Source organism: Pseudophryne corroboree, chromosome 2 (genome assembly GCF_028390025.1).
Source record: "Pseudophryne corroboree isolate aPseCor3 chromosome 2, aPseCor3.hap2, whole genome shotgun sequence".
In the NCBI taxonomy this organism is placed as follows: domain Eukaryota; kingdom Metazoa; phylum Chordata; class Amphibia; order Anura; family Myobatrachidae; genus Pseudophryne; species Pseudophryne corroboree.
In genome coordinates, this window is record NC_086445.1 from 490,610,216 (window position 1) to 490,625,194 (window position 14,979).

At 46.7% G+C, this 14,979-nt stretch overlaps 1 protein-coding gene across 3 annotated transcripts in view; it reads right to left on the reverse strand.

Annotated features, from left to right (window-relative positions):
- BEND2 (BEN domain containing 2) overlaps positions 1–14,979 on the reverse strand; it is a 236,477-nt gene that overhangs the window by 24,626 nt on the left and 196,872 nt on the right. For all 3 annotated transcript variants that reach the window (XM_063953929.1, XM_063953928.1, XM_063953930.1), the window contains exon 8: positions 66–187. In XM_063953929.1, coding sequence (XP_063809999.1) covers positions 66–187 — 122 coding nt within the window. The remainder of the gene's footprint in view (positions 1–65; positions 188–14,979) is intronic.

Here is a 14,979-nt window from a genome sequence, read left to right on the forward strand (position 1 = left end):
CAACTGGTAGAAAGAATGCTGAAAAAGGGACTTGTAAAATGAAATAAATACAATTTATGACTTACTGTGCTTTTTTTCATTTCCAAATGTAAACAACGAATCATAGCATTAACATTCGTGGTACATGTTTTCCAGTCTTTTCCATATTCACTAAGATCACATTCAGGGAATACAGATACTAAGAACTCTGCAAAACACAATCGAGCATTAATGAAAATGAAGGTAACATTGATGTTTCTGATGTAATGCCTCATTATTCAATGACCAATAATAGGAAAATGATCTGCAGATATTTAACAAATAACAACAACAACAACAAAAAACACTTCGAAGAATATAAATGAATAAATTAGTTAACTGGAGTATGATTTTGCTATGACTAGGGCTGGTAGTTCTGTGAACAGGCAAATACTGGATTATATATTTTGTATGGAAAACATTGAGAGGAAATATGTCAATAAACATTTTAGCCTATATGAAGAGCTGGGTGGTCTTCAGTATGCCGAATGTCGGGATCCCGGCGCACAGTATACCGGCGCCGGGATCCCGACACCCGGCATACCGACAGCTATTCTCCCTCGTGGGTGTCCACGACCCCCCTGGAGGGAGAATAAATAGCGTGACGCAGCGAGCCCGCAAGGGGCTCCTTTGCGCTTGCCGCACTATCGGTATGCAGGCGGTCGCGCTCCCAGCGCCGGTATGCTGGTCGTCGGGAGCCTGGCCGCCGGCATACCATACTACACCCGAAAAGCTACCCCTTCCCCCCCCCCCCAACCCACACACATTGTTTTGTTAAATTCAGTTAACGTTTTCATATAACAATGTGGGCGCCCGGGAGCGACAGCTGCCATGCAAAACAACTGAATATTGTTCATAAAGCTTCTCAGAACATTAACTAATACCACAACAGTAGTGTGAAAACATTGTTTATGTTGAGATTGTGAAATCACTAATGAAAGAAAGAATATTGCAAACATAGGGGCAGATGTATTAACGTGGAGAAGGCATAAGGAAGTGATAAACCAGTGATATGTGCAAGGTGATAAAGGCACCAGCCAATCAGCTCCAATATGTAAAGTAACAGTTAGGATCTGATTGGCTGCTGCCTTTATCACCTTGCACATATCACTGGTTTATCACTTCCTTATGCCTTCTCCAGGTTAATACATCTGCCCCATAATGCCTTATTCAGGTTTGTTAGCAAACTAACAGACAGAGGGGAGGGGTTGCAAATCCCACCACTACATTTCCCTTCAGCACACTAAAAAATTACCTGTAACCATACCTGAACCTATCTGGTAATAGAAATTCAGAGAATTAGTTTACACACGTTTGCAACCCCTCCCCTCTCTGTTTGTCTGTGACCCCTCCCCCTTTCCAGCACCTGAAACATAATTATCTTCAGGAATGATCGAGCATTTACCATTGTTTGTCTGCTTATTAGCAAACTAAATAAGTTAGCAATTGTGCAAAATCATTTTGCACTGCAGGGGGGGGGATGCACGATGTAACATGTGCAGAGAGAGTTAGATTTGGGTGGGGTGTGTTCAAACTACAATCTAAATTGCAGTTTAGAAATTAAGCAGACAGTATTTACCCTCCACAGAAACAATATAGCCCACCCAAATCAAAATCTCTCTGCACATGTTACATCTGCTCCACCTGCAGTGCAACATGATTTTTCCCAATTACTAACTTTTGTGGTTTGCTAATGAACAGGAATAATCCCCTTAAACATAGCACTGATCACTGTCTTCTAACAAAATCCCCATTAGTATTCCCCTTGATAAAGCATGTCAAACTAATTAAATAATGTTCAGTAAAAGAAGGAAACTCTAAAATAGATGTAATACTGTGCCCTCCAATAAAATACCATGTTCTAAACACCAAAACTGCATAATTATTCAGTTCTACAGAAATGCAAAAGAGAGGTTTTAAAGTCTACCTAGAAGATGTATGTACTGTATAAATCAGTTTTAGTGATCAAAATCTTTAAAAAGGAGATTTTTGTTCTTAAGTGTAAAATCCTTTTCTTTGAATCCATGGGGAACACAGTCGTACATTAGGCAACAGCACAATCTGAAGGGCTGAAGCTTGTACCTTTAACAAGGAAAGGCAGAGATCCAAATCCAGTCTGGCCTGCAAGAAAGACAGAACTTGCAACAGCCAGAAGGATCTAGGGTTGAAGCCTCGAGCCAAACCCCAGTTAAAGTACCGGTATGTCCTCCAAACCCTGTGGTAAATTCTGGCAGAGGAAGGTTACCTAGCTTGAAGCATGGTATGAAAGACCAACCTTGAGAAACCTTTAGCTTTCAGGACATATGTCTTAAGAGTCACCCAGTCAAAACGAGATAGCCTAGGTCCAGATAGAAGCACGGGCAGTGAGACAGATGATCCTACCTGAGATGAAAAGGCAGCCCTTGTGTCGATAGAGAGGCCCAGAAGATCAACTTACCAAGGTCTGCATGGCCAATACGGAGCAATGAGGATCACGATGCCGCCTTCAAACATAAATTTATGAAGAACCCGCGGAATCAGTGAGATTTGAGGGAATATGAGTGGGAAGGTCCACCGAACCGTTAGAGAGCTCATGGATCCCTGGTATGCGAGCAATATCTCTGAAGTTGGTGGCTGTGGCGAAATGCCATTATTTCTGGAATGCCCCAGCTGAGAACCCGGAGTTGAAAGACGTCTGGGTGTAGGGCTCACTTGCCTGAATGAACATCCTGGTGACTTAGAAAGTCCACCTCCCAATTTTGTACTCCACGGATTAAGAACACTGCCAGAGCCGGAAGACAACTTTTCCAACCGTATGATGTGACTTAACTCCTTTATTTTATAATTATTTATTAATTATTTTTTAATTGTTGGATTATTATTAGAGGGATATACCCTTATTAACAACAGAGCGCAGGTGTTTTCTATTTTTAACTCCTTTATTGTGGTGCAACGGAGTGTGTCGCCCTGATGGTTTATGTAGGTGACAGCCATTACATTGTCCAACTGAACCTTGACCCACCAATGCTGGAGAAGGGGCTGCGCTAGGCAAAGTACTCTGTAAACCCCTCAGTTCCAAAATATTGATCGGTAGCCAGCTATCTTGAGCCGACCACTAACATTGGAACATCTAGAGTGACTGCTCGCCAACCACTGAAGGCTGGCATTGGTGGTAATCAGGACCTTATCCTGGATACAAAATGGGCGGCTCTTGCTCAGGTGAGACTGGTGGAGTCACAAGAGGGAGTGACAGACCTCCTACCTAAGGAAGAATGATCACCTGCAATTTCAGATGCAGATGCGAGTAGTTCCATTCGGCCAGGATTGCCAATTGTTAGGGACGAAAGTGAATCTGGGCATACTACACCATGTTGAAGGTGGAGACTAGAGAGCCCAAGACTTGCATGAAAAAGAGTGGATGGACATCAGTCGTCAGCCTAAAACGGCGTGAATCTTGGTCTCTAGGGACTACAGTTTGTCGCTGGAAAGGAACACCTATTGGACCCCGGAGTACAGCAAGGCTCCTAGTTGTATCATCTCCTGAGATGGAGTCAAGGAGGATTTCTGCCAAATGATGACACACCCGTGAGACTGGAGAAGGTCCACTGTGAAACGACATGGTCCCACAGAATCTCCGGGGACTGGGTCGGGAGCAACAGATAATCCAAGTGAGGTAGGATTCGTATCCCCTTGCTTCTAAGAGGCGCTGCCAAGACCTGAAGGCACAAGAAGATATGGAAAAACCAAATGGCAACACCCGAAATTGGAAATGTTCCTCCCTCACCGCAAACTTTGAGAAGCAATTATGACTGTCCCAGATGGCAATAATAAGATTTTACTTACCGATAAATCTATTTCTCATAGTCCGTAGTGGATGCTGGGGACTCCGTCAGGACCATGGGGATTAGCGGCTCCGCAGGAGACAGGGCACAAAAAGTAAGCTTTTAGGATCACATGGTGTGTACTGGCTCCTCCCCCTATGACCCTCCTCCAAGCCTCAGTTAGGTACTGTGCCCGGACGAGCGTACACAATAAGGAAGGATCTTGAATCCCGGGTAAGACTCATACCAGCCACACCAATCACACCGTACAACTTGTGATTTGAACCCAGTTAACAGTATGATAACAACGAAGGAGCCTCTGAAAAGATGGCCCACAACAATAATAACCCGATTTTTGTAACAATAATTATGTACAAGTAATGCAGACAATCCGCACTTGGGATGGGCGCCCAGCATCCACTACGGACTATGAGAAATAGATTTATCGGTAAGTAAAATCTTATTTTCTCTAACGTCCTAGTGGATGCTGGGGACTCCGTCAGGACCATGGGGATTATACCAAAGCTCCCAAACGGGCGGGAGAGTGCGGATGACTCTGCAGCACCGAATGAGAGAACTCCAGGTCCTCCTCAGCCAGGGTATCAAATTTGTAGAATTTTACAAACGTGTTCCCCCCTGACCACGTAGCTGCTCGGCAAAGTTGTAAAGCCGAGACCCCTCGGGCAGCCGCCCAAGATGAGCCCACCTTCCTTGTGGAATGGGCATTTACAGATTTTGGCTGTGGCAGGCCTGCCACAGAATGTGCAAGCTGAATTGTACTACAAATCCAACGAGCAATAGTCTGCTTAGAAGCAGGAGCACCCAGCTTTTTGGGTGCATACAATATAAACAGCAAGTCAGACTTTCTGACTCCAGCCGTCCTGGAATTATATATATATATTTTCAGGGCCCTGACAACGTCTAGCAACTTGGAGTCCTCCAAGTCCCTAGTAGCCGCAGGCACCACAATAGGTTGTTTCAGGTGAAACGCTGACACCACCTTAGGAAGAAACTGGGGACGAGTCCGCAGTTCTGCCCTGTCCGAATGGAAAATCAAATATGGGCTTTTGTAAGACAAAGCCGCCAATTCTAACACTCGCCTGGCCGAGGCCAGGGCCAACAGCATGGTCACTTTCCATGTGAGATATTTCAAATCCACAGATTTGAGCGGTTCAAACCAATATGATTTGAGGAATCCCAACACTACGTTGAGATCCCACGGTGCCACTGGAGGTACAAAAGGGGCTGTATATGCAATACTCCCTTGACAAATGTCTGGACTTCAGGAACTGAAGCAAATTCTTTCTGGAAGAAAATCTACAGGGCCGAAACTTGAACCTTAATGGACCCCAATTTGAGGCTCATAGACACTCCTGTTTGCAGGAAGTGCAGAAATCGACCTAGTTGAAATTTCTTCGTGGGGCCTTCCTGGCCTCACCCACGCAACATATTTTCACCACATGTGGTGATAACGTTGTGCGGTCACCTCCTTCCTGGCTTTGACCAGGGTAGGTATGACCTCTTCCGGAATGCCTTTTCCCTTAGGATTCGGCGTTCAACCGCCATGCCGTCAAACGCAGCCGCGGTAAGTCTTGGAACAGACATGGTACTTGCTGAAGCAAGTCCCTTCTTAGCTCCCGAGGCCATTAGTCCTCTGTGAGCATCTCTTGAAATTCCGGGTACCAAGTCCCTCTTGGCCAATCCGGAGCCACGAGTATAGTTCTTACTCCTCTACGTCTTATAATTCTCAATACCTTGGTTATGAGAAGCAGAGGAGGGAACACATACACCGGCTGTTACACCCACGGTGTTACCAGGACATCCACAGCTATCGCCTGAAGGTCTCGTGACCTGGCGCAATACCTGTCCCGTTTTTTGTTCGGGCGGGATGCCATCATGTCCACCTTTGGTCTTTCCCAACGGTTCACAATCATGCGGAAAACTTCCCGATGAAGTTCCCACTCTCCCGGGTGGAGGTCGTGCCTGCTGAGGAAGTCTGCTTCCCAGTCGTCCACTCCCGGAATGAACACTGCTGACAGTGCTATCACATGATTTTCCGCCTAGCGAAAAATCCTTGCAGTTTTGCCACTGCCCTCCTGCTTCTTGTGCCGCCCTTTCTGTTTACGTGGGCGACTGCCGTGATGTTATCCCACTGGATCAATACCGGCTGACCTTGAAGCAGAGGTCTTGCTAAGTTTAGAGCATTATAAATTTGCTCTTAGCTCCAGTATATTTATGTGGAGAGAATTCTCCAGACTTGATCACACTCCCTGGAAATTTTTTCCCTGTGTGACTGCTCTCCAGCCTCTCAGGCTGGCCTCCGTGGTCACCAGCACCCAATCCTGAATGCCGAATCTGCGGCCCTCTAGAAGATGAGCACTCTGTAATCACCACAGGAGAGACACCCTTGTCCTTGGATATAGGGTTATCCGCTGATGCATCTGAAGATGCGATCCGGACCATTTGTCCAGCAGATCCCACTGAAGAGTTCTTGCGTGAAATCTGCCGAATGGAATCGCTTCGTAATAAGCCACCATTTTTACCAGGACTCTTGTGCAATGATGCACTGACACTTTTCCTGGTTTTAGGAGGATCCCGATTAGCTCGGATAACTCCCTGGCTTTCTCCTCTGGGAGAAACACCTTTTTCTGGACTGTGTCCAGAATCATCCCTAGGACCAGCAGACGTGCCGTCGGAACAACTGCGGTTTTGGAATATTTAGAATCCACCCGTGTTGTCGTAGAACTACTTGAGATAGTGCTACTCCGACCTCCAACTGTTCTCTGGACCTTGTTCTTATCAGGAAGTCGTCCATTTTCTTTGAAGACGAATCCTCATTTCGGTCATTACCTTGGTAAGGACCCGGGGTGCCTTGGACAATCCAACGGCATCGTCTGAAACTGATAGTGACAGTTCTGTACCACGAACCTGAGGTACCCTCGGTGAGAAAGGCAAATTTTTGGGACATGGAGGTAAGCATCCCTGATGTCCCGGGACACCATATAGTCCCCTTCTTCCCGGTTCGCTATCACTGCTCTGAGTGACTCCATCTGGATTTGAACTTTTGTAAGTGTTCAAATATTTCAGATTTAGAATAGGTCTCACCTAGCCTTCTGGCTTCAGTACCACCATATAGTGTGGAATAATACCCCTTTCCTTGTTGTAGGAGGGGTACTTTGATTATCACCTGCTGGGAATACAGCTTGTGAATTGTTTTCAATACTGCCTCCCTGTCGGAGGGAGACATTGGTACAGCAGACTACAGGAACCTGCGAGGGGGAAACGTCTCGACATTCCAATCTGTACCCCTTGGATACTACTTGTAGGATCCAGGGGTCCTGTACGGTCCCAGCGTCATGCTGAGAACTTGGTAGAAGCGTTGGAGGGCTTCTGTTCCTGGGAATGGGCTGCCTGCTGCAGTCTTCTTCCCTTTCCTCTATCCCTGGGCAGATATGACTCTTATAGGGACGAAAGGACTGAGGCTGAAAAGACGGTGTCTTTTTCTGCAGAGATGTGACTTAGGGTAAAAAACGGTGGATTTTCCAGCAGTTGCCGTGACCACCAGGTCCCATGGACCGACCCCAAATAACTCCTCCCCTTTATACGGCAATACATCTTTGTGCCGTTTGGAATCTGCATCACCTGACCACTGTCGTGTCCATAAACATCTTCTTGCAGATATGGACATCGCATTTACTCTTGATGCCAGAGTGCAAATATCCCTCTGCGCATCTCGCATATATAGAAATGCATCCTTTAAATGCTCTATAGTCAATAAAATACTGTCCCTGTCAAGGGTATCAATATTTTTAGTCAGGGAATCCGACCAAGCCACCTCAGCTCTGCACATCCAGGCTGAGGCGATCGCTGGTCGCAGTATAACACCAGCATGTGTGTGTATACTTTTTAGGATATTTTCCAGCCTCCTATCAGCTGGCTCCTTAAGTACGGCCCTATCTGTAGATGGTACCGCCACTTGTTCTGATAAGCATGTGAGCGCCTTATCCACCCTAAGGGGTGTTTCCCAACGCGCCCTAACTTCTGGCGGGAAAGGGTATACCGCCAATAATTTTCTATCGGGGGAAACCCACGCATCATCACACACTTCATTTAATTTATCTGATTCAGGAAAAACTACAGGTAGTTTTTTCACATCCCACATAATACCCTTTTTTGTGGTACTTGTAGTATCAGAAATATGTAACACCTCCTTCATTGCCCTTAACGTGTGGCCCTAAAAGAAAAATACGTTTGTTTCTTCACCGTCGACACTGAAATCAGTGTCCGTGTCTGGGTCTGTGTCGACCGACTGAGGTAAATGGGCGTTTTACAGCCCCTGACGGTGTTTGAGACGCCTGGACAGGTACTAATTGGTTTGCCGGCCGTCTCATGTCGTCAACCGACCTTGCAGCGTGTTGACATTATCACGTAATTCCTTAAATAAGCCATCCATTCCGGTGTCGACTCCCTAGAGAGTGACATCACCATTACAGGCAATTGCTCCGCCTCCTCACCAACATCGTCCTCATACATGTCGACACACACGTACCGACACACAGCACACACACAGGGAATGCTCTGATAGAGGACAGGACCCACTAGCCCTTTGGGGAGACAGAGGGAGAGTTTGCCAGCACACACCAAAACGCTATAATTATATAGGGACAACCTTTATATAAGTGTTCCTCCCTTATAGCATTTAATATATATTCATATCGCCAAATCAGTGCCCCCCCTCTCTGTTTTAACCCTGTTTCTGTAGTGCAGTGCAGGGGAGAGCATGGGAGCCTTCCCACCAGCATTTCTGTGAGGGAAAATGGCGCTGTGTGCTCAGGAGAATAGGCCCCGCCCCCTTTTCGGCGGGCTTCTTCTCCGGAGTTTGTGATATCTGGCAGGGGTTAAATACATCCATATAGCCTCAAGGGCTATATGTGATGTATTTTTCGCCATACAGGTATTATACATTGCTGCCCAGGGCGCCCCCCCCCGCGCCCTGCACCCTCCGTGACCGCTGTGTGAAGTGTGCTGACAACAATGGCGCACAGCTGCAGTGCTGTGCGCTACCTGATGAAGACTGAAAGTCTTCTGCCGCCTGGTTCCGGACCTCTTCAATCTTCAGCATCTGCAAGGGGGGTCGGCGGCGCGGCTCCGGGACGAACCCCAGGGCGAGACCTGTGTTCCGACTCCCTCTGGAGCTAATGGTGTCCAGTAGCCTAAGAAGCCAATCCATCCTGCACGCAGGTGAGTTCACTTCTCTCCCCTAAGTCCCTCGATGCAGTGAGCCTGTTGCCAGCAGGACTCACTGAAAATAAAGAACCTAAAAACTTTTTCTAAGCAACTCTTTAAGAGAGCCACCTAGATTGCACCCTGCTCGGACGGGCACAAAAACCTAACTGAGGCTTGGAGGAGGGTCATAGGGGGAGGAGCCAGTACACACCATGTGATCCTAAAAGCTTACTTTTTGTGCCCTGTCTCCTGCGGAGCCGCTAATCCCCATGGTCCTGACGGAGTCCCCAGCATCCACTAGGACGTTAGAGAAATGTAAATAGGCATCCTGGATATCCAGGGAGGCTATGAACTCCCCCGGTTCCAGAGCCAGAATGGAGCGCAACGACTCCATGTGGAATTTGGGAATCCGCAGGTACCTGTTGCGCGACTTCAGGCTGGGGATGGATTGGAACGAGCCATCTGGCTTCTGAACCAGGAAGAGGTTGGCATAGAAGCCTGTGAATCTCTACAACGGGGAAACTTGGATGATGGGAGTGGATGGACTTCAACAGCGCTCCTGCCCTTCCTTGATCTACAGGGCGCCTGTTGGATCAAGAAAGATTACCTTTGGACTTGGATCCCTTAGTGGAAGAACCCTGGAGAAAGACTGGCCCTTGACCTTCCTCTGTGTATGAAAGTAATGAAAAGTTGACGTTCGCGACCTTAGCAGCACCGCAGAAGGCAGGGAAGCAGTCTTAGAAGCTGTTACCGGAGCAATAATTTTGTATACCTCTGGGACAAATAGCACATCCCCTGAAAAAGGGAGAGGTTCAAGAGGTAAGAAGTCATAGGGCTCTCCTTACCACTACTGAAGAAGCTGACACCTTGGTTAAGTACACGAGTGTCAATGGCTGCCCCTCCTAAATAAAAGCCCACCTCCCGAATAAGGTCCATTTCAGTCAACTACTCTAGGATTACTGGAACGGAGAACTTCCTTTAGAGAATCTTCCCAAGTGTGCACTATTGCCCCAGTATTAGAATACATTGCTTTGAGGAAATTCTTTAGCTTCCTATTCGTCGGATCCTTTAGGGAGGCAGTGTTACAAAGAGAAAGGGTAGTAGCCTTAATCAGCCTGGTAATATCAGCATCTGTGGGAGGAGGGAACTCCTATTTGGCCCTGTCCACAGCTGGAAGCTGATAAAATGTAGGGATGCGTTTGGATACCCCCAGGGTGGCGAGCTGAAATGCACAAAAAGTTACCTGTATGGGCGATCAAACTGCACTTTTCATGATCGTGGCCAGCACTTTGGTCTGGTTTAGCTGCGTATCTGACCCATATGGACGCAATTAGCGCAATAACGGGACTCAATTAAATATCGCCCCCACAATCTCCCATCACTTTAGATGGGAGAACGGGAGCGATAATTGAATTGAACAGTCTGTCTCAATTAATTTTTATTCCTTCAGCACAACAATGCACACGATTCCTTAAAATCCAACTGTTCACATTTAATCATTCCTACAAGAGATTCTAAACATTCTTATACATTTGTGTAATGGAAATCAGAAGCTAAAGGGACACGCTGACTTGTACGCTATATAGAAACGGGACTAGCTTGGGCTCTTCCTGCGTGTAAACCAGATGCAGCCAGCCAGAATAAAGTTAATTAGGGTAACCAGATCCCTGTAGGGATGTACATCAGAAGCACGTCATCAAATGGTTGCTGTGCTGTGGACACCATTTCCAGGTGCACGCACATGAGCTGTGCTGTGGATATCACTTCCGGGTGCGCACACATGAGATGTGCTGTGGACACCACTTTTGGAAGCGCTCACATGAGCTGTGTTGGGACACCACTTCCAGGTGTGTGCACATGAGCTGTGTTGTGGACACCACTTCCAGGTGTGTGCACATGAGCTGTGTTGTGGACACCACTTCCAGGTGTGTGCACATGAGCTGTGTTGTGGACACCACTTCCGGGTGTGTGCACATGAGCTGTGTTGTGGACACCACTTCCGGGTGTGTGCACATGAGCTGTGTTGCGGACACCACTTCCGGGCGCGTGCACATGAACTGTGCTATGGACGCCACTTCAGAGGTTTGAGCACATGGGCTGTGCTGTGGACACCCCTTCCAGGTGTCTGTAGCTAAGTACAGGCAAGTAGCCGTCAAATGGGCATAAGAAAGCACCATCTGATGACTGGCAACCATCGCAAACCCAATATTTAATAGAAAAAGCACTTCCATCAGATCAGGAACATGGCTGCTAGAAACTGATTTCAGATACCCATTCCTAGATCCAGGTAAAATTGAGATACAGCTTTTAGTACAAGATGTGCATGAGGTGCTTTTACTAGCGTGAATGAGAAAGAAAGAGACAGGAAAAATAAAAAATGGATTATTTACAAACTAAACCTAGTCCCAGTACGTAAAAGTATAAGAACTCTACTTAGCCATCCAGGTACCTAGACTGGGTCTCCAGGAGTTGGCAATAATACTGCATTTCTCCAGGATGTGTTCTCATAAGTAAATTGTCCAAAATAAGCGTTGCTCATTACATAAATAACTAACACTAGATCTGCTAACAAGAGCATCCTATAATGATTTTCAGGAGACGTGCAACATGGAGCCCCTCTAATCACTATGGCCAAACCTCAAACTTCCTTCTTTTAGTAGCATTATGACGTGTTCTTCTCGTATACCAATTCCAAAAAGGTCGTCACTACATAACCCAGTTTTCCCTCATAACCCTGATGCTGCTGGCAGCAAAGATACAAAGTGATCTCTGAAAGGCTATGACGTTGACACTTCTTAAGATCTCTGTGTATCAGACAGAGCTCATCAGTTGCTGGGCGAAACGACTTGAGCGAGCTACCATAAATTAATGGAGAAACACAACATTGTGCCCCTCCCACTACAGAAAACCTGTTGGCTAATATGTGCTGGGCTGAATGCTTTTTGAAGAAGATGGAGGGCAAAACAAGAGTTGTATTACCTCCACTAATTACAAAATGTCTGTGCACTAAAAACTGTTCTTCCAGTGCAAGGGTCTTGTGCTGGTGGTAGCTAATCCAAAAAGGGCCTTTAAGAGGTGGCATCTATGCCATCACACTAGTGTTCATTTGTAACCAGGACTGTCTTAACAGCATTGTAGGCCCTGGGCAAAGCAATGCACTGAGGCCCCTACACAGCCATTCACGGGAACCATTTAAAAAAATAATCATAACATGCCCGTCCTGCAGCGTCTCGTTACATGCTTCCATACAGCAAATGGCTGTCAGTACTCTGATTGGTGGATAGCTCCAGCCATTCACCAATCAGCATGCTGACAGCCATTCACTTTCTGGGTGCACGCTAGAAGGCAGGTAGAGAATGCTGCCTGGCCGCTCTGAATGTGTGACTATTGGTGCTCATACACTTGTGCGATTAAGTGCAATGCAATATCGGGCCCGATTTCCCTTGAAGCTCACCTTGAGATAAATCACATCTAAAGTGCTTTTATTGTGCATTCGATGCACATACAATCTTGCGATTTATCGCATGCCCCTTACGACCAGAAATGGGTGGAGGGGAGTGTCCAGGAAGTGAGCTAAATACCTCACAGATCGCACATCGCAGTGCGATAAATCGAATATGGCAAAAACAGCATGCGATCGCACATGCGATCCGATAAATATTAAGTGCAGCACATAGGATCGTGACATAAGAGAGTCGACCGGTGTGGCCGCGCATCTCGTCGCATGCTAAATAAGATGTGCATACAATCCTGCGATTTATCTCACAGATGCGGTCGAAATCGAACGGTTGTACCAGATATCTCACAATGTATGTATGGGTCCCATAACATTACACCCCTGCTCGGAGGCTTGTAGAATTGTGGGGCCTTGGGCAGCTGCTCAGTGTGCCTATGCATTAAGATGGCCCTGTGAGGAGCAGAGACAGGGTCTATGAGTAACAGCCCATTATCCAGCAGCCCATGTATATGTGCTTATCTGTGTATACGTGATTAAGTGTGTATGAGCAATAATTTATTTTACTTTAGATTTTTAATGTTTAACACATTGTAAATAAAGGATGGAAATAAAATTTTTATTTTCAATTCACTTTCTTACTATTTATAGTTAGCTAAATGTCTGTTTTCAGAGTGTTTCCTGTGAATACAGTCATTGAAAAAAACTAGGCAAAAACATATATAATTTATTTACAATTGTTTTTAGTCTCCTTTAAGTTACGAGTTGTTTGATAAAAGGAGATTTATGGTAAGACTTACAATTGTTAAATCTCTTTCTGCAAGGTACACTGGTTTCCACAGGGAATAACATTGGGGTGTAGAATTGGATCTTGATCCGAGGCACCAACAGACTAAAGCTTTGACTGTTCCCAGGATGCACTGTACCGCCTCCTCTATAGCCCCGCCTCCAGGCACTGGGGCTCAGTTTTGTTAACCAGTCCTATGCAGTAGCAGGTAAGAGAGACGGTAGAACCACATTCGCACGACAGGAGAAGGTACTAGCGGCTAACGCCATACAAACCCAAAGCAGCTAAGTGCGTCAGGGTGGGCGCACTGTGGAAACCAGTGTACCTCGCAGAAAGAGATTTAACAATGGTAAGTCTTACCATAACTCTCCTTTTCTGTAGCGGGGTACACTGGTACTCCACAGGGAATAACATCAGGGTGTCCTAAAGCAGTTCCTCATGGGAAGGGACGCACTGTAGCAGGCACAAGAACCCGGCGTCCAAATGAAGCATCCTGGGAGGCGGAGGTATCAAAGGCATAGAACCTGAACGTATTCACTGAGGACCACGTAGTCGCCTTGCACAATTGTTCAGCGGACGCGCCATGTCGGGCCGCCCAAGAAGGTCCAACAGACCGAGTAGAATGGGCCTTGATAGCAGCAGGAGCTGGGAGTCCAGCCTGCGCATAAGCTTGTGCAATCACCATTCTAATCAGTCTGCTTATTTGCAGGCCAGCCACGTTTGTGAAAACCAAAAAGTACAAAAAGAGAATCTGACCTTCTGATAGAGGCAGTCCTTACTACATATATACGGAGAGCCCATACCACATCCAAAGACCGCTCTTTGGAGGACAAACCAGGAGAGATAAAGGCCGGAACTAGGATCTCTTGGTTAAGGTGGAAAGATGACACCACCTTAGGTAGATAACCAGGGTGAGTTCTAAGAACTGCCCGGTCACGGTGAAAAATCAGAAAGGGTGGATGATAGGACAAAGCGCCTAAGTCTGACACCCTCCTAGCAGAGGCAATAGCCAACAGAAAAATAACCTTAAGCGTAAGGCATTTAAGGTCCACAGACTCAAGAGGTTCAAACGGAGACTCTTGTAGGGCATTAAGAACAACAGACAGATCCCATGGAGCCACAGGAGGGACATAGGGAGGCTAAATCCGTAGTACGCCCCGAGTGAATGTATGAACGTCAGGAATAGTTAAAATGTTTAGCTGAAACCACACCGACAAGGCAGAAATGTGTACCTTGAGGGAGGCCAGGCGAAGTCCTAAATCCAGGCCTTGTTGCAAAAAAGCCAAAAGTCTGGAAGTACTAAACTTGTATGCATCATAGTTGTTAGCAGCACACCAGGTGAAGTAAGAATTCCTGACCCTATAATAAATCTGTGCAGAAGCCGGTTTGCGGGCCTTCAACATAGTTTGAATAACCGACTAAGAAAATCCTTTGGCCCTCAGGAGTGAAGCTTCAAGAGCCACACCGTCAAAGCCAGTCTTGTCAGGTCCTGGTAGACACAAGGGCCCTCAACGAGGAGGTCTGGGCGTTGAGGAAGTAGAAGTGGACGCTCGATTGAGAGACCCTGCAGGTCTGAGAACAAATGCCGTCTGGGCCACGCTGGAGCGACTAGACGCAGTATTCCACCTTATTGCTTGAACTTCCGTAGTACCCTGGGCAGGAGTGACACTGGAGGGAACACGTATGGCAGCTGA